The 23357-nt window shown below is 49.4% G+C and overlaps 1 protein-coding gene across 1 annotated transcript in view; it reads left to right on the plus strand.

Annotated features, from left to right (window-relative positions):
- Window positions 1–23357, plus strand: part of LOC144772924 (uncharacterized) — a 180047-nt gene that overhangs the window by 115784 nt on the left and 40906 nt on the right. The window contains exon 11 of the mRNA XM_078657624.1: window positions 17202–17294. Within this exon, the coding sequence (XP_078513750.1) occupies window positions 17202–17294 (93 nt within the window). The remainder of the gene's footprint in view (window positions 1–17201; window positions 17295–23357) is intronic.

A 23357-nucleotide genomic window follows, 5' to 3' on the forward strand; every position in this document is an offset into this window, starting at 1 on the left:
CCATTTACTCCTCAATTCCCATAATGTGTGCCTTAATTGACCACATCCCATCCCTCCAGGCCATATAAATGCACCATTGCTCTTTCATATTCCAAACCCAGCTGCTGTTCAAAGAACTTCTTCCCCTTATAATCCTGTGCTCTCTTCACAGTCGAATCCCCATGTCTCCAAATCTTTTTCTTCCTAACTTTCTTATCTGATAGAGACTTTTAGCCTCAGATTCCTTACCTTAGAATTCTCTCCAGGTGTCAGACTGGATCCGGAATTGTTTTGTGATCAGTACCCCTGCGTGCCGGTAGGTGGCATGGTTCAGCTCCGCGTTGTGTTGTTGGCATCGTCCACGCCGGAGGTGATATTTGCTGTGCCTATATTGGCGCACCCAGGTACACTAACGTCCGTTCTTTTCTTTCTGCCCCAGCCAGCGCAGATTTGGGAAGAGCTACCTCTTAGTCATATTTTGACTAGGTTTTTTTGACATTTTGTCTTAGTCTTTTTGAGGTTTACCTCCTGGTGTGGCGGAAATGTCATCTAAGAAGGCCAGCTTCACGCCCTATGATGCCTGTCACAGACAGAGGTCGGTGACGGGCCTGCATCTTGTATCCCTCTGGTGCCTTGAGCGGGACCACAACCCGAAGGCCTGCCCTGACTGCCATGCCATGCACCAGAAGGCCTTGAGGGAGCGATCCCTCAGGCTTATGGCATATCAATGTGCGACACGGCAACGATCAAGGTCCCAGTCAAGAGGAAGGTCCCGGGAGCGGTCATGGAGCTCGAGGTCATCATTCAACTCCAAGTTGTCGAGCCACTATGGTAAATCGCAGTCCCACAAGTAGTCGAATTGTGCTTTGACTTAACCTTGTCCGTCGGCTGATGAGACGAACAAGCATCGTCACTTGGCACCGGGCTCTGCAATTGAGCCAGGGCCTGAGTCTGCTCTGCGCCTCCCCTAATTTCCAGGACCCGGAGTGAGCACCACCCAATTGAAAGAATTTTACGAGGCTATGCACCTCATCTTTGGGTGGCCCGTTCCCTCTGGCACGACTTTGGGCCCCGTGGGTACAGGAGGGTCCTCCACTGGATCGAGGCTGACTGCTCCAGCGGCGGTCATGCCAACTTGACCTATCCCAATGTGGTCCTGAGGACGATGTTCCCTGCACCACCGGCGGCACCATCCCTAGCCTCATCCTTGACAGTGAGTGGGAGGGCCTCATCCGACACCGGCTCCAACGCTGACTGGAACCATGCCTTCCAGGCCAGAGCCTGAGCCCTTTTCTTATAGCTAGAACTTGGGGGAGGAATGTTGGGGGGCACTGTACTCTGAAGAATACCAGCCTTATGAGAAACAAATGGACTGGTGTGAGGATCTGGGTGTAGCCAGCGGACAGACACTTCTCCAGATATTGGCATGCTTTCTCCCCCTACTGTGGCTGCGGCAAGGGAGCTTCCTTCGCTATGGTGGTATGGAGGGCAGCTGAGGTCCTGGACCTTTGCTTACCTTTGGAGGCAGTCAAGACTAATATCTTGACGGTAGTGCGTCAGTCAAGATTGTACCCATCAGAACTGCTTCTCCCTTTCATTGAGACACACACTGATGACTTGCCTGGACTTGGTCCAAGCCCAGCAAATGGGCTCCTCTGAACAGGACAATTGCCTGCTGTCACCTCATGCTCCAGGGGACCCAAACTACCTCATCCAACACCCCATTGGGCCGCTATTCCAACAGTCTGTGGGATACATTTGCGCAGGTGCAGCCAACGGTCCCAGGCTGTTGCTGGCGGGAGGAATGCCGTTAAGTTCACAATTTTCTACAGATGCCCAGACATCACTCATCACTCATGGACATGCCCTTTGATGGCTCCGGTCTCTTCAGAGACACGGCGGATTCAGTGCTGAAGTGCTTTAAGGACAACAGGGCTACGGCCAAGTCCTTGGGCCTTTCTATGGCCCCTCATCACCCTCAATCTGCCTTTCACTTCTTTTGTGGCCACCGAAGAGGCATACTGCTGCATCCTTGCCCTCCCACCCACAGCGTTGCTCAAACTTTCCAGCCTGTCCATGGCCGCAGTTCCTACTGGCCCTGTGAGTTGGGTGGACAGCGCCTTAGTCAGTCCACCAACAACCCCCCCACAACCACCACCCCCAGCCTCAGCCTCGAAACCCTACTCGTCTTCTCTATCTGATAGAGACATCTAGCTGCAGATTCCTTAACTTAGAATATTCCCCAGGCGTCAGACTGGATCAGAAATAACCTTTTTCCCAGCAGTACCTCTGCACGCCGGGGGGCGGCATTGCCCGGCTCTGTCCTGATGTCGTCCACGGAAGTGCCATCAATGCTGACATCAGTTTTCTTCTTTTCCGCACCCCAACGCAGATCCGGAGAAGCGATTACCTCTGGCCTGTTTTTGATTTCCAGGCCTTCTTGACACCCTTTGGCATCTGGGAACAGTGTGTGATGCCTTCGGGCTTCAAAACGTTTGACTCCTGTTCGCCCCAGATGTCGGCGACCGATCCACACTCGATCGGTATGTGGTGCTTGGGCGAGCACCACGACTCCGAGGAGTGTGCCGCCTGCCACGGGCAGAAGCCGAAGTCCTTGCGGGAGCGTCGCATGAAGTTGCTGACTGCCCGGATGTCCCGTTCTGTGCCCCCACGCCTCCGCTCTCCTTCTCGTGCTGGGGTATCGGTTCGGGGCAGGTCGCTGAGTCGTTCCCGCTGGTGTCGTTCTGATGCCGCAGGTAAGCATAAGAAAAAGAAGTCTAAGCATGGGCGGATTTTGCGAATTGGCAATCCGCGAACTTGTGTATTTACGGATTCGCAATCCGCAAAATCCGCGAACTCTCACAAATTTGCGGATTTTTTTTTTTGTGTTCGCAAGGGTTTCTGCCAGTTCGCGAGGGTTGTGTACCAGTTCGCAATTGCGAACTTACTTGTCAGGTCGCAACGGCCGCGACTATGTTGTTTCTACGTCTGGTTCATCATCACAGGTTCACAGCACCCTCTGTTTCACCACTGCCACCCTCTGGTACACCCATGCCACCCTCTGGTACATCACTGCCACCCTCTGGTTGGTTTATCACTGTAGATTATGGGGGTGAAAAAAAGCAAGCACACCTGCCCTGCTTTAACTGACATGAATTAATTTAGGGTTGATTAATGTGTCACTGAATTTAAACTTCCAGTCTGGCTGGCACCTGCTTCCTTATCTGTAATTTGCTTTCTGTTGCAGTGCAATTTTTTTCACAGGACCTTTGTGGCCTACTTGTAGCTATTCTCTGAGCCTGCTGTGAGGGTCAAAGCAGGGTCATAGAATAGTTGCAAGTAGGCAACTGAACTCTGAAGGGGCCCCTCAGGAAGCACTACAGGGAATGGTTACTAATGATAAGATTGAACTTTTGCACCTGCTGAGTGCTTTCAGTTTTGTCTGTAATTGCTTTCTGTTGCAGTGTAATTTCTTTAACAGGACCTTTGTTGTATACTTGTAGCTATTCTCTGAGCCTGCTGTGAGGGTCAGAGCAGGGTCATAGAATAGTTGCAAGTAGGCAAATGAACTCTGAAGGGGCCCCTCAGGAAGCACTACAGGGAATGGTTACTAATGATAAGATTGAACTTTTGCACCTGCTGAGTGCTTTCAGTTTTGTCTGTAATTGCTTTCTGTTGCAGTGTAATTTTTTTAACAGGACCTTTGTTGTATACTTGTAGCTATTCTCTGAGCCTGCTGTGAGGGTCAGAGCAGGGTCATAGAATAGTTGCAAGTAGGCAAATGAACTCGGAAGGGGCCCCTCAGGAAGCACTACAGGGAATGGTTACTAATGATAAGATTGAACTTTTGCACCTGCTGAGTGCTTTCAGTTTTGCAAAAATCCAAATATCCAGCAGCATCCACAAAAAGTAATCCTTCCAGTTCAAGATCCAAATCAAAGTGACCAGCACATGAAGAAAGCACTGGGAGGAGCCTGCTGGACAGGAACAGGAAGTTGGAGACTGTAGGGCACTTCCTTCCTCCCACCCCCCCCCCCCCCCCCCCCCCAAAAATGGACTCCTTGCAAAGAAAAAGTGCAGGCAAATGTCAACCTGAGGAGTTATTCTGATAAAAATCATAATTTTCAAGGTTTATGCTGCCTGCTGGTGGATTTCTTGTGCGAAATTGCAAATTTAGCAATCTCGCAATTGCGAGATTGTCTCTGCCCGCCGCATCTACGTGTTCGCAAGTGTTTACTCCCGCGAAATTGTATAGTATTCTAGTTGGCAAGTGCGACCAAGCAAAAAATCCGCTTCGCACGGATTTTACGAATTTTCGGCAAGTTCGCGAGAGTTCGCGGATTGCGAATTTGCCGAAAATCCGCGAGCGGAACGGATTTTACGCTCATGCTTAAAGAAGTCGCTGAGGTCGGTGACCTCACTTGACGGCGGGGCCCATCGCTCCCGGTCTCTAGCGGACACGGATCCTGAGGAGTCGACCCCCACCCACCTGCTGTTTCCTGGCGCTAGTGCGACTCGGGCCCAGATTGAGGCCTATTCTCAGACCTTGCTATCTATCTTTGGGTCACCCCTCTCCCTGGCGCGCCTTCGGGCCCCACAGAGGGGGTAGGGGCTCAGATCAGGACTTCGCCGGCGGGTTCGCCCTCGGCACCTGTCGAGCACCCTGACTTCGATTCCGGAGTCGCTGCGTCATTGGGGCTTCCTCCTCGCACGTCCAAGCCTTCCAGGTCGTCTTCGCACAGCCCTGTGCGGCTCCCTGCGTCGATGCCGGTTGCGGCTGCAGCACAGCTCTCGCCCCTCAGTCGTCTCCGTTCCTCGCCGCAGGTTTCAATCATGGAGGAGGTCGAGTCGACGCCAGTCCGGCGCCGAGGCTCCTTTGGGGGCTCTCGACGTTGAGTTGAAGCAGTCTCGACGCTGTGCCACGCCGAAGGTCGTGTCGACGCCGGTCCCCTGCCGGACGAACAAGGCATCTTTGAGGGCTCTCGATGTCGAGCTGATGTCTTCTCAACGACGGTGCCCCCTCCGGCCATTCCTCGGTTGGTGAGGCTGTTTTTGTATAATACTTTTTGAGTCCTCTGCCTAAGAGCTTGTCTCAAGAGGTGTCCCTTGCTTGTTGGGATGTACCATACCCTATGTGGGGTACTTGTTGGCTATTGTATAGCTACTGTCATGGGAAGTTTCAAAGGCTTCTTCTGCAGCCTGCTTCTTTTCTGTCTCTGCTGCAGGTTTCCTGGTTCACCCCGCTCTTTCTACTGGTGGGACGCCCTCCCTGCTAAGCCTCACATGTTTGGTGTTGTCTTGTATGGGTTGGACTGTAGCCCTCTTCTGCCTTCTGTTGTGCATGGCTCTCCATGGCGTGTTCTTTTAGCTTTGCTGTGCTCTTTCTGCCTGTCGGCCCGTGCCCCTTGGGGGTGGGTTGTTCTGTTCCGGAACAGTTTCTCCGTGTTCTGTATACACGCCTGCTGTGTTCACTGTCACAGGGTGCCAACGGTGTTCCTTGCACCTCTCTCTTGGCTCATTCTGTTCGGGTCCATTCCTGGAGTGGGGATGTGTTTGTGTCTTCTCTCATGGCTCGAGTCCAGTGGAGTAATTTGTCTATGGGCAGTGGAATGTCCGCTAGTTACATCACTGTTGTGGTTGCCTAGTTTTCTCTTTCCATCTGTTCTCTCTTGGCAGGGACTCCGGTCCCTTTGTTGCTTGCCCCGCTGAGGGTTATCAGCTTCAGCCACTGGGCTGCCTCTGTTGTTTATGACTCACTGTGGTCTAATGCTCTGTTCCACTCCAGATCTTTAGCTGGTTGTGGTTCTCTGTCGACACTGCCCGTATTATGGCTTCTTTTCTGTCGATCTTCTGTCTGTGTATATTTCACTCTTCCTCGTCAAGTGTGTGGCCGGTATCCCTGTTTGTCCTGAGTTCTTTCCCTTGCTTCAAGGGGTAACCCTTACAGCATGCATGTTTACTGAGCTTCACGTGCCTGGTGTTGGGGGTCCTTACCCCACGTCTCTCTTTTCTCTCTCGCTCTTTCTTGTGAGCGCGAGACCTCTGTGTCACTCATCGGGGTTTTTTCTCCCGGTTCTCCTTTTCCACTGGCGCCTTTGAGTACGGTGAATGGCTTGACTTCCTGATGCCTCAGTCTGTGGGTTTTTCTATGGGCGTGGTTTAGGGTTCATGGTACCCACTGTCTCCTTTGTACATCCTGTCATCCACATGCATGTTTCTTCTGGTGGCCACGGTTCTGTATATCTAGGCATGGTGCTGTTGTTCCCTCACCTTCCTTTCTTGCCATGCTCTGTCATTTGTAACCTACTGTCTCATCCCACTTTGGGACGGTGTTCATTTAAATCTGTGGGATCTGGTGTTGCCTTGCACTTCTTTTTCAGAAGTTTTTACACATTCTTTCATCATACACTGGCCTTATTGGTTCCGTGTTTTTCATTCTTTTATTCTGCCTGGACAACTGCCTTCTCATCAATCCTCTGCAGGAATCTGGTGCCTTTGCCACCCCTTCTCATAGCTTCCCTGCGGAGCTTCATGAGTCTGGTGTCGGCCGTGCTAGCATTTACTGTCCCCACCATATTTTGGTCAATGTTATTGTCGGATTCCTTCTCTGGGAACTTGGTGCGTTTTCAGTCGCAGACCCCCCCCCTCCAATGGGGTATGGTTTTTGTATCTATTATAAGTTAAGGAATCTGCGGCTAGATGTCTCTATCAGATGAACGAGTTACTTACCTTCGGTAACGATGTATCTGGTAGAGACACTGTATAGCGCAGATTCCTTAACGCCTATCCATCCTCCCCGTTCTATGACGGCCTTTCAGTTGGGGTTCTGCCCACTGGCCTCCTTACAGGTGGCCTTGGCCTTCTCGAGGGGTGCTCTGGCTTGCCTGTCTCTGGGGCAGGGTGTGTCGCTCTGTTCTAGCGCATTGGCTCTTCACCCTTTCTCTATTTGGGTGGATAGGATACCTGCTTTTACTGATCTTCCACCCAGGGGTTTCTGGCGTGGAGATCCCATGTTCCTTCCACCCTCCCTCCGCCTCTTGTTTACCCTCCATAGCCTTGGGGCCCCTTTTGTTTATGCTCATACACTTGAGTCGAGGTTTTATTTGTCTATGTTCCTCTTCATAGGTCATTGTGGGGAGCTTGGTGCACGTGCTCGGATGTTACTCACTTTTGGTACTCTCGCCATGACACATGTTCTGCTCTTCTTGTATTTTGGGGTTGTGCCATGTGGTTACTGGCTGCCTTTCTAGCTCATCCATTCTGTGGTTGTGCACAGTTCTTCATTTGTCATGCCCTTCCATTTCTGATGCCATTGCTTCTTCGGAGGGGCGTGGCTCTTTGTATGGGCAGGGCTGTTTCTGGTAAGGGGGGCTGCTTCGTCCCCTTCCCTTCCTTCAAGTCTTGAGTGCTCTTTTCGCATGGTTCCTTCAAGTGTTGAGTACTCTTTTCACGTAGTTCGGGTTCTCATCATTTTATGGTCTCTGGTTCTTGTTTTACAGAATTTTGTTCTCTTTTTCGCACACTGTTCCTATACTCTCGCTGTTTTTGTAGTGGCTCTGTGTTGTGGCGTGGAACAGTTTCCAATAAACTGCTGTCAGCACGCCGGGAAGGGGGGGGGCCATATGGCTCCATTGACGTCACTTCTGTGGACGACGTCAGGATGGAGCAGGGCGACGATGCCCCCTCGGCATGCAAAGGTACTGCTGGGGAAATGTTTTTTCTGGATCCAGTCTGACGCCTGGGGAATATTTTAAGTTGAGGAATCTGCAGCTAAACTGTGTCTCTACCAGATACATCGTTACCGAAGGTAAGTAACTCGCCATCATCAGGATTCGCCATCATGTGCCCTGCTGGCAGTCCATTACATCGGACAGGTGGGTTTTGCAGATTGTCCGAAGGGGCTACTCCCTCCCCTTCAAGACTATCCCTCCCTCCATGCCACCTATTTATGAAAGGCCGACGGAGGACCATCTATCTCTTCACCTTTTGGCCAAAGGAGCCATACAGTGCATACAGCAGAAGTAGGTTGTGGTTGCTATTCCCGCTATTTTCTGGTGCCCACGAAGGACAGAGGTCTTTGTCCTATCCTCGACCTGCGCTTTCTCAATTTCTTCCTCGAGAAGGAGAACGTCAAGATGCTCACTCTTGCTCAGATCCTGTCTGCCCTGGACCCGGAAGACTGGATAGTGGCATTGGACTTGCAGGACTCATACTTCCACATTCCCGTCCTGCCTGCCCACAGGCATTTCCTGCTGTTCACTGTGGGCCACAAGCTTTTTCAGTTTCTTGTGCTCCCTTTTGGCGTCCGCAGCACCCCCGGGTATTCACCAATATGGTGGTGGTGGTTGCAGCTCATCTGGGGTGCTAGTCTTTCCCTTTCTTGGTGACTGGCTGTTGAAGGCAGGGTTGCCCCAGGCTGCCGTCTCCAAACTCCAGACTACGGTAGACCTCCTGCATTCACTGGGGTTAACTATCAACGTACCGAAGTCACACCTGACTCTTTAAGATGCTCTCTTTCATCAGAGCTGTTCTAGACAGAGAGCGGTTTCGGGCCTATCCTCCCAAACGGTGAGTCCAGAATGTTCAGGTTATGATACTGATGTTTCAGCCTCTATTCTGGAATTCAGTGAGAATTACACTGAGGCTGATGGGCCTCATGGCCTCCTGCATCTTTCATGTGATACATGCCTGTTGGCATATGGGGGCTCTGCAGTGGGACCTGAAGTTCCAGTGAGTGCAGCATCAGGGAAATCTCTTCGACATGGTCCAGATCTCTAAAGGAACTGCAAAGGATTTGCAGTGGTGGCTTACCAATTGCTATTAGGTCAGCGTCAGACCTCTTTCCCTTCCCCAACCAGATCTGACAATAGTGACGGAAGCATCTCTCCTGGGATGGAGCGGCCATCTGGGAGAGGTGGAGATCAGAGGACTGTCGTCTCCTGCGGAATCTAGCTACAACATCAACCTATTGGAGCTCCGAGCGATCCGATTGGCATTGAAAGTCTTTCTAACCTTCATCCCGGTAAGGCTTGTGCAAGTGTTCACAGAGAACACCGCCACCATGTGGTTCTGCAACAAGCAGGGCAGGGTGGAGTCATGGACCCTTCGTCAAGAGTCCCTGCAGTTCTGGATGTGGCTGGAGCAGTACGGCAGTGGTTGTTCAACATCTGGCTGGATCTCTGAACGCCAGAGCGGACAAACTCAGCCGAAGATGCCTAGCAGATCATGAATGGCGTCTCCATTGGAGGTGGAGCAAGGTCTCTTTCAACAGTTGATCTGTTCTCCAGCGACGAGAACATGCAAGTCAGTAGTGTTGCACACAGGAGTAAGGCGGCTCTCGCTCAGAGACGCTTTTCTTCTCGAGTGGAGGTCAAGCCTCCTGTATGCTTTTCCGCCCATACCACTTCTGCCAGAGTTCTTAAGGTTGACCAGGCTCAAGTCATCCTTACGCTTCCCGACTGGGCACAGATAGTCTGATGTCCTGAGCTGTTGAGCATGACCATCGGTCCTCCGATCAGGCTGCCCCTTTGGGAGGATCTTCTGTCGCAGCAGCAGGGGAGGTTTCTCTATCTGAACTTGTCAATGCTCCGCCTTCTTGCATGGAGATTGAGCAGCGACAGTTGGCAACTTCCGACCTTCTGCCTGAAGTCTGTAATGATCTTGGCCACTAGGCATCTCGCTACCAAGACTATTGGCAAAATGTGTGGCATGGTGTACAGAAAGACACAATAATCCCCTTTCTGCCCCCCTCTCTCAGGTTCTTTTGGTTATTCTTTCCTTTGCCCTGCAGGACTCTGCTCTGTTAAGAGATACCTTTCTGCAATCTCTGCTTGTCTTCAGTTGCCTGACCAACCTTACCTTTTCCAATCCACTATTGTACATAGGTTTTTGAAAGGTTTACAACATATGTGTCCTCCCACTCCTTTTGTTATGCCTCAGTCTGACCTTAATCTGTTCCTGAAGTTCCGGATGTGCACCCCGCTTGAGCCTTTGCATAACTGTCCCTTCAGGCTCCTTACTATCAAGACGGCCTTCCTGATGGCAATAACTTCTGCCCGGAGGGTCAGTAAGCTTCAGGCCTTGTCATCCAAGCCTTATCTAAACATCTACCCAGACAAAGTGGTGCTGCGCACAAGAGCATCCTTTCTTCTAAAAGTGGTCGCTACATTTCACGTAGACCAAAAAAAACACTCTGCATACTTGTTATGCTCTGCCTCATACCTCCAAGGAAGAGGAGCAACTTCACCATCTGGACCCAAAAAGAGCATTGTCGTTCTACCTTGACCGCACTAAAGAGTTCTGCATGGATGACCAACTCTTTGTGGGGTGTGTTACAGCGAAAAATAGATTAGGCGGTGAAGAAGAGGACTATCTCACGATGGATAGTACTCTGCAACAAAATCTGCTATGCATTGGCCAAGAAGCAACCCCCTGAGGGTTTGCAAGCTCATTCCACCAGAGCTAAAGGTGCAACCACAGCTCACGGAGTTCTGGTACTGGACCTCTGCCAGTCAGCATACTGGGCTTCCCTGCACACGTTTATCAAACACTACTGTCTGGACAGTCAGGTCCGTAGCAATGGGCACTTTGCCCGTTCGGTCCTGAAGGACTTAGTCGTGTGAAATTGGTCTGCAGACGCCCCTCTGTGGAGGTATTGCTTGGGTATCTATTTCAAGGTAAGGAATCTGTGGCTAAAAGTATCTACTTACCTTTGGCAATGCATTATCTGATAAAGGCTCAATTTAGTCGCAGATTCCTTACTGACCCACCCATTCCCCGCTCTCTGAACTGATTTCTAGGGACAGGGCTTTCCCATTTCAGGGCCATAGTTTTCCTCACCAGTGGTCAGTGTACTTAGTGACTCCGCACTTCTGGCGTAGAAAGTCTCAAAAAGTAAGGTCTGTGCACCTGGGTGGCGCTTATATAGGCACTGCGAATATCACTATTGACCAGGGCCAGGACCCCTGGTCAAATCCAGGCCTACTCAGCGGACGAGCTGTAGGCACTAGAGCACAGGGATCACCCCCTGAACAAGCTGGTGGAAGACAAATTTAAGTCAGAGAACATACTTGCTAAGCAAGGGAGAGGAGTGAGAACTGCCACGTAGTCCCATATCCCTAATGGTGCGGGGAAAGGAGACCTTTGGGATTAAGGGCAGTAGTACTACATGATCTACGCCAGAAACATAACCTAGAGATCTTCTAGCTCCTACATGATGATGCCCCAGACTTCCTAGCAGTAACAGAAACCTGGCTAGAAGGAGGCTCAGGTCCAGATATTATAGCAGCCCTTCCCATGGACTATAAAGAGGGGCGGGTGTAGCACTGTTTTACAACAAGCAGTTAGTAGTAGGAAGGCTAGTTGCTGAGAGCCTAGACGGCGCAAAACTTTTAGGGGCAAAATGAAGCTCCAAATCCTCTTGCCTGGCAGTAATGGTGGTGTACCCCCCCCCCCTTGCCCCCACCCCATCCCGGTAGACCCCCTTGTTCAACGAGCTACTCACTGAAATAGTCAGTGACCTACACTCAAGGTACCAACAACTCCTGGTGGTGGGGGACTTCAACTACCACTGGGACAAGATGCCTAGAGAGTCACATGCCAGCCAGCGGGAGGAGGCCATGGCCACAATGGGGCTACAACAGCTTGTGGAATCCCCCACCCACGATAAGGAACACGCCTTAGATCTCATCTGGACCACTCAGCCACCGGCCGGTCTGACAGATGTCAGACCACTACCTGATCAGATTCCTGATCCCTCTGGCCAGGGGGCCCACGCAATCACCCCCGGAATGGAGGGTAGTACGAAGGTGGAGCCAAATCGAGGAAGGCAGCCTAGGGGATGCTCTGAGAGGAAACTCTCCTAGGAGGTTACAGCCTGAGGACCTTGATCAGGAGAGTGAGTCTCTCTCTAACAGGCTGAGAGATGCCGTCAATAAGGTGGCACCTGCCCGGAAGGAAAGGGTGTGGCACAAGGGCAAGGGGGCCCCCTGGTTCACTGAGGAACTAAGGGGAAAGAAACAAGCCTTACACCAACAAGAGAGGCAGTGGCGTAAATTATTTGACCCAGAGGTGCTCAAGGAATATAAAGCCATGTCAGCCACATACAAAAAAGCCATCATTACAAGAAAGGCCGAGTACTATGAGGCCAGGATTAGGAAGGCAGAAAACATGCAGAAAGAAGCTTTTAGAATATTGAAAGAACTAAGTCAAAAACAGGAGCAGGAAACAATTGCCAGCCCAGAAGATTGCAACAGGTTCCAGATCTTCTTCTTACACAAGGTCAGGGACATTCTAATCAACATAAACAATAACCGTACCAGTCAGAAGCACCTGGTTGTGGAAGCCCCGCCATGCAACCACAGCGAGATACTCTCCACCTTTCTGATGCTAGACCGAGACTCTATGTCCCATATTACGACTCGAATCAAGTTAGGATTGCCAGTGGACCCCTGTCCACCAAGGGTGTTCAAAATGGCTCTACCAGTGATAGAGAGAGAGATTCCCGCTGTGATTAATCAATCTCTGACAACTGGGATGGTCCCCATTACTTTCAAGGAAGCCAGGGTAACCCCTCTGCTGAAGAAGGCAGGGGCAACCTGAAGAAATACAGGCCCATATCTCAGTTCCCCTTTCTGGCAAAAGTAATGGAACAGCACGTCCTTAAATTCCTACCACTATTCATCGAGAAACAACAGCTACTCCAGGTATGAGAGGAAGGCTTTAGGGCCCACCATAGCACAGAGCTGGTGATGCTATTGGTGTTGGTTGAGCTCAGGCTTACGGCCGACAGCAGGAAGCCTTGTGCCTTAATTCTGCTAGACCTCATAGCCACGTTCGACATGGTGAACCACGATCAACTACTGGCCCGCATCTTTGATATGGGTATCTGTGGGGTGGTACATCATTGGATCTCCTCCTTTCCGACAGATCGCACACAAAGGATCCAACTAGCAGACCGCGTGTCCAACAAAGGGGCACTGACCTGTGGAGTCCTACAAGGCTTTGCGCTGTCCCCACTTCTCTTCAACATCTATCTCCAACCACTGGTGGCAGCTCTGGCCCTAACGGACTGTTAGGTATTCAATTACGCAGATGACACACAATTAATCCTTCAAATTGACAGCTCCTCTGAAGCACATTTGCGTGTACAAAGTATTCTCAGGTACACAGTCAACTGGATGATGGCCAACTTGATCAAAGTCAGTCCGGACAAAACAGAGGTCCTAGTTATTACCACAGGAAGTAACCCTTGAATGGACCTCTTCTGGCCACAAGATTTAGGCCCCACACCCACACCAGTGCCGGTCGTAAAGAGCTTAAGCATTAAATTAGATGCCAAGCTCAGCTTGTCGAACCTAGTTTCCACCGTGGTCGGGACCCGTGTGGGCGAGATGAGTCAACTGAGGAAACTGGCACCTATCCTATCATTTTCAACTCTGTGGATGGTGGTGTCGGCAATGATTGTGTCTCGTCTGGACTACGTCAATGCTTTATATATTAGACTATCGGAGAAGTTGTTAGGCAAGCTGCAAGTAACTATGAACGATGCAGCAAGGCGGATCTTCAAGCTCCCAAGACGCTCACGTGCCGCACCTCTTTTGCAGCAGCTGCACTGGCTCTCCGTCAAACAGCGAGCCAGGTTTAGGGGCCTTTGCATCGCCCACAAAGCCCTTCATAGACAAGCCCCAGTATACATCAAGGAGCGCATGGGGAGCTACGTGCCAGGACTCACCCTCCGGTCATCCTAGGCAGGCCTGCTGTCAGCGATTCAACAAAACCACAAAAGGCGGGCGAGCTTTCTCTGTCCTGATCCCCCAGCTATGGAACAAGCTACTAGAGAACCTATTCAAGGAAACCGCCCTTCTCCCGTTTTAGAAAAAACTTAAGACCCTCCTATTCACAGAGGCTTGGGAACAACATGCGCTTTGACCTGGTGTACTATCAGATAGCCGATGGTGGTGTTTCAGCAACTCTATCTCAGCGCTAAGAGACCTGCCGGTGAGTACGCGCTTTATAAATACCAATTAATATAACACTCTAACCTGTGGCATGCTCTTCTGCTGGACTTCCAGCATGCCCCGGTCGGACCTTGTCGGCTGCTCTTCCCCCCCCCCCGGTGGGGTGGGACACACTTGAAATGCATGTGAGGTAATGGGCAAGCTGCTCACTGTGTGCACAGGCGGTAGAGGTCTGGTCTGCGTCATGCATTAAAGACATAATTCATTATCAACGTCTCCCCATTGCTCTCAGGTTATGAAACTCCTTCTGGACATGAACTCTTCGTCTTGCTGAAGCCAAATCAGTTCCCCAAAGATCTTGCTAGCTCTTCATGATGACCCTTATTTCCACAGAGCCACACTATTTTAATGGACCTTTTCACATATGATGCTGGCATATATATACTGAATTATCTTATACAGAAACAATGCCCTGTGCGACTCAATCACTGTGTTGGAAACCTTTCAGACATTTCAATGTGTCCTTCATCCATTGCGGTAACATTTCATCATACCAATACTTTCGTATTTGGAGAAAAGAGAACACAATGTTGTTCATGTATTCATTAACCCATATTTGGTATTCAATATGAGGAGCCCACCAAGAGGGTCTGACACCCCCATGTGTAGTAATTTCACTGGTGGATCATCACCCCTGACATTCTCTGCCACTGCTGTGTTATTATTCTCGTTGTGCCATTGTTAACCCCTTGCCTGCGCTGAACGTTCCGCGCTAGTACTATTGCGTGGGCGGGGCGGCGACGTCCAACGGACGTGCGCAGCACTACCGAGGTAGTGCACGCAACGTCCATTGGACATCGGCAGCAGCGATAGGGTTAATTGTTCCTTCTGCCCTCGTATTGATGCTTCCATTAGATCTCCTGTCCCCCCTCTCAGACGCTGTTACTAGTGGCTTGGTAACTCCACAATTCATTGTTGTTTGGCCATCCAGTTTCCCTCACTAGTGCCCTTCTGTGCTTTGAGTCCCCTTTGCATCATTGGAAAGTCCTTCATCATCCGCCTGCCTCCGGCCCTTCGTACTTGCTTCATGGGCACCCACTCAAGACTCTTTTCCCCTTTGGACAGGGACCACTATGGATGCATGTCGTTGGTGTCCTCCCTGGCCCTTGTCTCATTTGGCTTCAGCAGGGGCTGCAGCCAGGCAGCCAGTCAGCTCCTTGGCCGGTACACCATCCTCCCTTACCAGGTCTTTTAACCTAGGTTCCACCACTACGGGGCTGCCTAGTGACCCCTCAGCGCTCCAATTCTACAGCGGCTTCTGTGTTGGGCATATCTAGGAGCCCCCCTGCGTAGTCCGTCCTTCTTTGCCCTAAATGGCCCTCTCGCTGGTTTTCACCCATTTGTGGGAGGTCCATTGAAGTGGAACTGTTCTCCTGGGAAGGTTTAGCACCCTGAACTGCCTTCCTGGTGAGCCCTTGCACCAAGGGGTGTGCTCCCTAAGGCTGGCACACCTGCGCTTCTCCCTCTGTGCCTGGTTGATGGTGGCGCATCTGCCGGTGTTATCTGCTGCCACTTGTCTGTATGTGGTTCCTTCACAGACTCCACCTGTTTCTCCCCTTTATTTATCTCACCTTCTGTCTTTTGGGTCGAATGATTTCTCCTGTGACCACAAACCTTGCATAGCCCCCCCTCTCCCGTTTCAGAAAGTGGCTGATTAAACTTAGACCCGCTCTCAGGGGTAGCTCCTCCATTGGAGTTGAGGAATGTCGCCCAACTTAAATTACTCCCAAAGCCCCAGAGATGAGAAATAAAATGGTAATTCATGGGAGCGTCAGGACGGGGGCGGAGCCGCTGCTGAGTGACCGCAGCAGGGAGGAGGGTAGGCTGTCTATGAACTGTAAAAGTGCACGTCTTTTTGGCCAGCCGTCTTGCGACGGCCAGCCACACTTGTGCAGTTTACATTTCTCTAACCCAGCTGTTTTAAGACAGCTGGGTTAGAGCAAGTGCAAGACTTCAGAGCACTGTGAAGCTCTGAGCAATAAAGGTGCTGCTCTCATGGTATGAGAGCAGCGCCAGGATTGGTCAAGGCAGTTTCCTGGTGGACGGGCTGCATATGAAGAAAGAAGATGATGTCCAGTGCATCTCAGTTAGTGTTTCATTATATTTTATTTGCGCTCGCTGCCCCTTTTCTGTTCCGCACTCACCTTTCCAATTCTGCACTCACCTTTCCTGTGCTGCACTCACCTTTCCTGTGCTGCACTCACCTTTCCTGTGCTGCCCTCACCTTTCCTGTACTGCCCTCACCTGTTCTGCGCTCCCCTGCCCTGTTCTGCGCTCCCCTGCCCTGTTCTGCGCTCCCCTGCCCTGCCCTGCGCTCACCTGCCATGTTCTGCGCTCACCTGCCATGTTCTGCGCTCACCTGCCATGTTCTGCGCTCACCTGCCCTGTTCTGCGCTCACCTTTCCTGTTCTGCGCTCACCTTTCCTGTTCTGCGCTCACCTTTCCTGCGCTGCGCTCACCTTTCCTGTTTTGCGCTCACCTTTCCTGTTTTGCGCTCACCTTTCCTGTTCTGCGCTCACCTTTCCTGTTCTGCGCTCACCTTTCTTGTTCTGCGCTCACCTTTCCTGTTCTGCGCTCACCTTTCCTGTTCTGCGCTCACCTTTCCTGCCCTGCGCTCACCTTTCCTGCCCTGCGCTCACCTTTCCTGCCCTGCGCTCACCTTTCCTGCCCTGCGCTCACCTTTCCTGCGCTGCGCTCACCTTTCCTGTGCTGCGCTCACCTTTCCTGCGCTGCGCTCACCTTTCCTGCGCTGCGCTCACCTTTCCTGTTTTGCGCTCACCTTTCCTGTTTTGCGCTCACCTTTCCAGTTTAGCGCTCACCGTTTCTGTTTAGCGCTCACCTTTCCTGTTCTGCGCTCACCTTTCCTGTTCTGCGCTCACCTTTCCTGTGCTGCACTCACCTTTCCTGTGCTGCACTCACCTTTCCTGTGCTGCACTCACCTTTCTTGTGCATCACTCACCTGCCCTGTTCTGATCTCACCTTGCATGATTCACGAGTCACCTGCCCAGTGTTTTCTTCTCACCTGCCCTGTATTTTCTATCCCTTTGCTTTCACCTACCCTGTTATATACCCACACGGCCCTGTGTTGTCTGTTGGCTTGGCTTACATTCTCCTGCTCTGTGCTTTCTACATGCCTCCCCGGTGTCTCCAACCATCCTGTGTCTGCTCACATGTTCTCGCTCTGCTCCTCTCCCACGCATACAGGGCCTCAAGGATGAAGTGGGTACGGACAAGATCCTGCTGGGAATGTTTGTGTATGAAAAGGAGCTGGAGCCTGCCCAGACCTGGGCCTTGGAGGTGGGTGATCGTCTACATCTTTCTTCTACCTCTTTCAGCCTCTGTTTCTCTCCTGTTGGCTTAAGTCTCGACTTTAGAGTAGAACGCCTTTCGACGTCTTAAAGCTTTCCAAGCAGACACACCCAGGGCCAAAAAATAGGCCCGGGCACTAACATAAATGTGGCCCCCCAAAGCAGATAGTTAACAAGTATTTACAATGCAATGGTTTCGCCTTTGGAAAAGTTAGAGCTATTGGCATTGTAAATGACAAAATTTGTATTTATGTGTTGGTTTTGAAAACAGATAAATAAATGGCGTTGTCATTTACATTGCCATTAGCTTAATCTCTGCAGTCACTCTGCAGTCCCTAGCACTCCATAGCACTCCCTAGTCAGTCTGCACTCCCTAGCCCTCCCTAGTCAATCTGCACTCCCTAGCACTCTGCACTCCCTAGCACTCTGCACTCCCTAGCACTCCTGTGGTGTTGGGTTCAAATCAGGCCTACATACTCTGCTAAACTCTCGAACACCTTAGTATAGAAGTTGGCACGGACACTGGAAAAGGTAAAAGACAAGTTTATTAAGACCCCATGGGGTGGTGATACATTCCTACAGCACCCTTCGGCAATGTAAGAAGTAGCACACCGAACATTGGTGCGCGACCTCTTTTATACAGTTTAATAGCAAAAAAGATAGGCGGTCACAAGTTACACATTTTAGGTACATATAAGGTCATTTTTGGAACACAGCCAGCATGTGGGAGGAGTTAAATAGCACTGGTCAGTTAGTACCAACATTCCTAAAGAGTGACCAGTAAATGCATGATGCGCATGTGCGCTTGACCAGTACTAAAAATAGCCTGTTGCCGAGCAGAATAAGGGACCATGGGTATCAAGGAAGGACGAAAGGGCACACTGACCACGAGGCTGCGTGTTTCATAGAAAACGGAAGTCAGAGGGATTCAAAATGGCCCCCGTTCGTTTTGGTCAAGTTAACAGAAAAGTCTGTGTAGCTGTGCTAAACGCTAACTCAGGAGCTGCCAAAACACGACAGACGGCCCTTTTAGCGTTTAGCAAAAGCTACCTCATACTGAACATAATCAGAATGTTCATCATCAATGTTAATAGCCATTAGTTTCAATACTTCGTCGTTGATCAGTTTCTCTTGCTTAACAATAGTTAGTTTGGACGGAATACAGGCTGTGATACATACAGAACATAATGTAGGGCCGCATTGAATACATAGACAAAGGGTAAATAGTACTCCAATAAAAACACAGAGAATCGTTAATAATTTCCAACCCCAAGTACTAAGCAGGGTCCAGAACCAACCAGAAAAGGTCCATGTTCCATTTTCTGGGTGGATCTCAGCAGCTATCTTATGTAATTTTGTAATCGAATCATACACGGAAGGTGAGTTATCTGGTACGTACACGCAACAACTACTTCCGATGACGCGGCATGCTCCACCCCTATCAGCTAGTATCACATCTAAAACCATTAGATTCTGGAGCGCTACAATTCTGGTAATTTGCAATTCCTCAGTAATATTCCCTAAAGCAAAGGCAGTTTCATTAGCGACAGCTTCCACCACACGTGTAAGCCGCCTTATCTTCCTGCTATTCAGTGCAGCTCCTACGAATGAAAATAACCCCAAGTTGAAATCTACATATTGTTGTAAAGTGGTATCAGTCTGGTCGATTTCATCAAGATCTAATGTTCGTTTAACTCTGTTCAGTACGAAATCATGGTACAGAACGTAATCATTGTGATACATGGGAGGAGCAATAAATACAGGTGGTAATACAAAAGCTATGTAACATGTTCCTAACCATCCCAATGGTAGACGATGGTATCCCTTATTTCCACAAATGAAATATGTGTTACGTGAAGCTATGAATGCAATTCCAATCGGTGTATCAAAGGTAAGTGTAATATTACATTCGCTGCGACCTACAGGGATTGTACCTTTATTTCTAACACACAAATCTGCTTTTGTATCAATGACTGTTATCACATGCAAGCTCGTCACATTTATAAGTCTTTGATTCGTATATACACGAGGTGTAGAGACATTGTCCGGACGATACTCTTCCCATTCAAATTTAGTTCCTTCAGCGCGTGGATAGCCATCTTTATCGTTATAGCATATTTTATTCAGCCGAAAAAGTAGTCCACCTTTCGTTGGCCATCTCAAGGTGAAGAGAAGAGTGTACCAAGCATGACAAGAACCATTATGAGAAAACGGGAGAGGAATGAGTGGTGTTCCTCCCTTCTTCTGATGTCCGGGCAACATTCCACATACCCAACAATCGGACATGTTGGTCATGTTATGAGTATGATGCAAAATCTGAATAAAACTGTTATTCAAGTAAGTCTGCCTATGTCTTTCTTCGTGAAAAGGCAAAGTAAAATGAAAATGTTCAGATGGACTCGGAGTGGTGGGCAGCAAATGTTCTCGTACAGGAAACAATAGTTCTATAGTCCAAGCTAATACTGCAATCACCACTACGGTCAAGACAAACAAAACAGCACCAAGAATTCTCCCTTTTCGTGTCGAAGGAGATGCCATAGTTCACAAAACAATACTCTTCAAAAGCAACACTAAGCGGAAAAAAATAAAACGATGGTTCTGGACCGAGGCTGCCGTTGATTTGTTCTCCGGGATTCAAGACGGGTGTCGCTACACTGGGTAGAACTGATCCCCCCCCTTGATATTCCCGGCTTCCGTTTCACAAACCTCAGAGCGGTTACCAACCAGTTTCAAAAACACAAAAGGGAATCTTATTTCCTGGGACGTAGATTGTACTTCACTTTATCAGAAACAACGTGGTCCGGGAAGGCTCCCTCCAATTCATCAGGCGTGACAGCTGGGCTCTTTTCTGCATCCAAAATCTTTCTGTAGTCGGATAGCACCACAGGGCTCACCAGATCCGGAGAGACACGTCGGCAGTGCGTTGAATGTATCCACCGCTTCTTATTGGTGACTCTCACAGCAGTTCGCGTAGCCAGCAGCACTTGTTCAGGGCCATGCCATCTCGGTTCCAAACTGCTGGATCGCTCAAATACTTTGACCATCACGTGGTCCCCAGGGCGGAGATCGTGAGCCTCACCAGTGGAGTTATCAGGGAGCGCCTCTCGAACCTGTTGATGAATAGAAAGCAAATCATTTGTTAATCGGGCCAAATAATCGTTCATCATTATACAAGGCACATCATGTATTAAACGAGGTTTTGGAACTCCCCAAATATTCATTGGCCTTCCAAACACCACTTCATAGGGTGTGAGGCCAGATCGAGAATGTGGGACTGATCGAATGGACAGCAATGCCAAAGGCAAAGCATCCGGCCATTTCAGAGATGTGGATGCCACTATCTTTGCTAGCTTCAGTTTCAGAGTTGCATTGTATCTCTCGACCAAACCTGCTGATTGTGGATGAAAGACAGCGTGGAATCGTTGCTTAATTCCCAATCCTTTCAGGACGTACTCCACTACTTTCCCAATGAAATGAGGACCATTATCACTCCACGTAAGTTTACAAACACCATAGCGCGGGAAGTACTCTTTCAGTAACACCTTAGCTGTTGTCAATGCTGTATTGTCTTTCGTAGGGTAAGCCTCAATCCATTTGCTAAAGGCACACACCACTACTAGGACATACCTGAGATTATTACAGCGCTCCAGCTGGATGTAATCCATTTGCAGTACTTCGAATGGTGCAGTAGGTGGAACAAACCCTCCTTTGGGAGTATGAGTCCCTTGTCCGGGATTGTGCTGTAAACATATCAGACAAGTCTGTACTGCTCTCTTAGCCGTGCTTGCAATATCAGCATTTTCCCAAACTCGTGTAAGCAATTTAGTAATTGCGAGAGCTCCAATGTGTGCCAGCCCGTGTGTCATTTGCACCATTGTTTGTAAATAGGCCATGGGTAGTTTCCATCTCTCCATATGTTTACTACGCCAGCAACCCTCATCATCCAATACTCCTTCAGTGGCCCATTTCATAAGTTCTGCCTCAGATGCAGACTTCTGTATATCTAATATTTCTTCTCTAGCATCATGCCACCGCTCAGCTTGTGACTTCACCACATACATGGGGAAATTATTTTGCAGCATAGCGGTCTCTCTCGCAATGCGATCTGCGAAAGCATTGCCTTGTCCTATTTTGTCCGTCACCTTTTTGTGTGCACTGCACTTGACTATTGCAACTTTCTTTGGGCATAACAGTGCATTCAGGAGATCGCGTACCAATTCTCCATGCATGATGTGTACTCCGTGTGAAGTCAAAAATCCTCGTTCCTTCCAGAGTAGGCCAAAATCATGCACTACTCCAAAAGCGTAACGACTATCCGTATAAATGTTCACACATAGTCCAGCACTTAACTCACATGCTTTCGTTAAGGCTATCAGTTCAGCTGCTTGAGCCGATTTCTGGGGTATTCGTGCTGTTTCTACAACTGTCTTAAGTGTCGTGATCGCGTAGGCTGCAGAAGTCGTACCATCTGGTAACCTCACGCACGATCCATCAACCCACAGTTCCCCATCTACATCTGGAAACGGTGTATCCTGTAAATCGATACGACCCTTTGTCTGTTCCTCAGTCAGAAAAACACAATCATGTTGTTCTTCCTTCTGAGTCTCAGCAACAGGATCCGGCAGTAAAGTAGCAGGATTCAGTGTCGTACATCGTTTTAGTGTGATGTGCGGCGCCAACAATGTTAGCTCATATCCTGTCAAACGGGCGCTGGTTAGATGCTGTGTTTTCGTTTGATTCAGTAACGCATCTACCGCATGGGGAACTAACACCAACAATTTGTGTGACAAAACTATTCCCTCAGTCTGTCGTATGGCTACTGCTGTTGCTGCGACTGATCGAAAACATCCAGGCAATCCTCGAGCCACAGGGTCGAGTACTGCTGAGAAGTACGCACAAGGTCTCTGTTTGTCTCCGTGTGTCTGCACTAACACTGACAATGCGCACCCATCCTTCTCGTGTACATACAATGTGAAAATCTTCGTGTAATCAGGTGTACCTAACACTGGTGCAGAACAAAGAGCTTGTCTCAATTGTTCAAAAGCATTCTGACATTCATCCGTCCATTCAATGGGGATCGGTGTATCTTTAGACAACAATGCCAACAATGGTTTAACAATGTGTGAAAAACCCAATTTCCATTGCCTACAAAAAGACGTCAACCCTATAAAGGCACGAACATCCTTCTGGGTGCGAGGAACTGGAGTGTCTAGGATTGCTTGAATTCGATCTGGTGTCAATGCACGGCCCTCCTTAGACAAAAGATGACCGAGGTAGGTCACCTTTGGTCTACAATATTGCAGCTTTTTCTTCGAAACTTTATGATTGTTTGGCCAGGAAGGAAAGCAAGGAAAAGGTACTCTTCTCACATTGTTCTGGCGTGTCTGCAGCAAGTAAGATATCATCTACATATTGAATAAGAGCCACTCCATCTTGTAATTCAAAGGAATCAAGCTGTCTTTTTAATGCCTGACTATAAATGCTAGGACTTTCAGTATAGCCTTGAGGAACTCGACAAAATCTGTACGATTTATTATTTAAGGTAAAGCCGAATAGATATCGACTGTCAGGATGTACAGGGATCGAAAAGAAAGCATTCTTCAAATCGATGACCGTAAAAGTAGTTGCCGTCGATGGAACCAACGTAAGCAACGTGGTGATGTCGGATACCACCGGGTATTGAGGCACTACTATCTTGTTTATTTCCCTCAAATCAATAATGAAACGGTAAACCTTAGCATCTGTATCTCTTTTAAGGATCGGTAAAATGGGGCTATTGCAAACATTGTAGGGAACTTCCTCAACTACTCCTGCCGAAATCAAATCATTTACGATGTGTATCAAAGCAAGTTCACCCTCTCAGGAAATCTTATATTGTGGGACACGTGGTAGAGATACTCCCTCCTTTACAGTAATACGTACTGGAGGAATTATCATCTGCCCCACATCCGTATCGGAAGTGGCCCACAACGTTTTTGGTAAGGAAGCCAGTACTTCAGATTCATGGAGAAAACACACTCGCTCTAATTCTGGGTAATTCTCATTCAACACA

The sequence above is a fragment of the Lissotriton helveticus genome, chromosome 1_1, assembly GCF_964261635.1.
Source record: "Lissotriton helveticus chromosome 1_1, aLisHel1.1, whole genome shotgun sequence".
Taxonomy (NCBI): domain Eukaryota; kingdom Metazoa; phylum Chordata; class Amphibia; order Caudata; family Salamandridae; genus Lissotriton; species Lissotriton helveticus.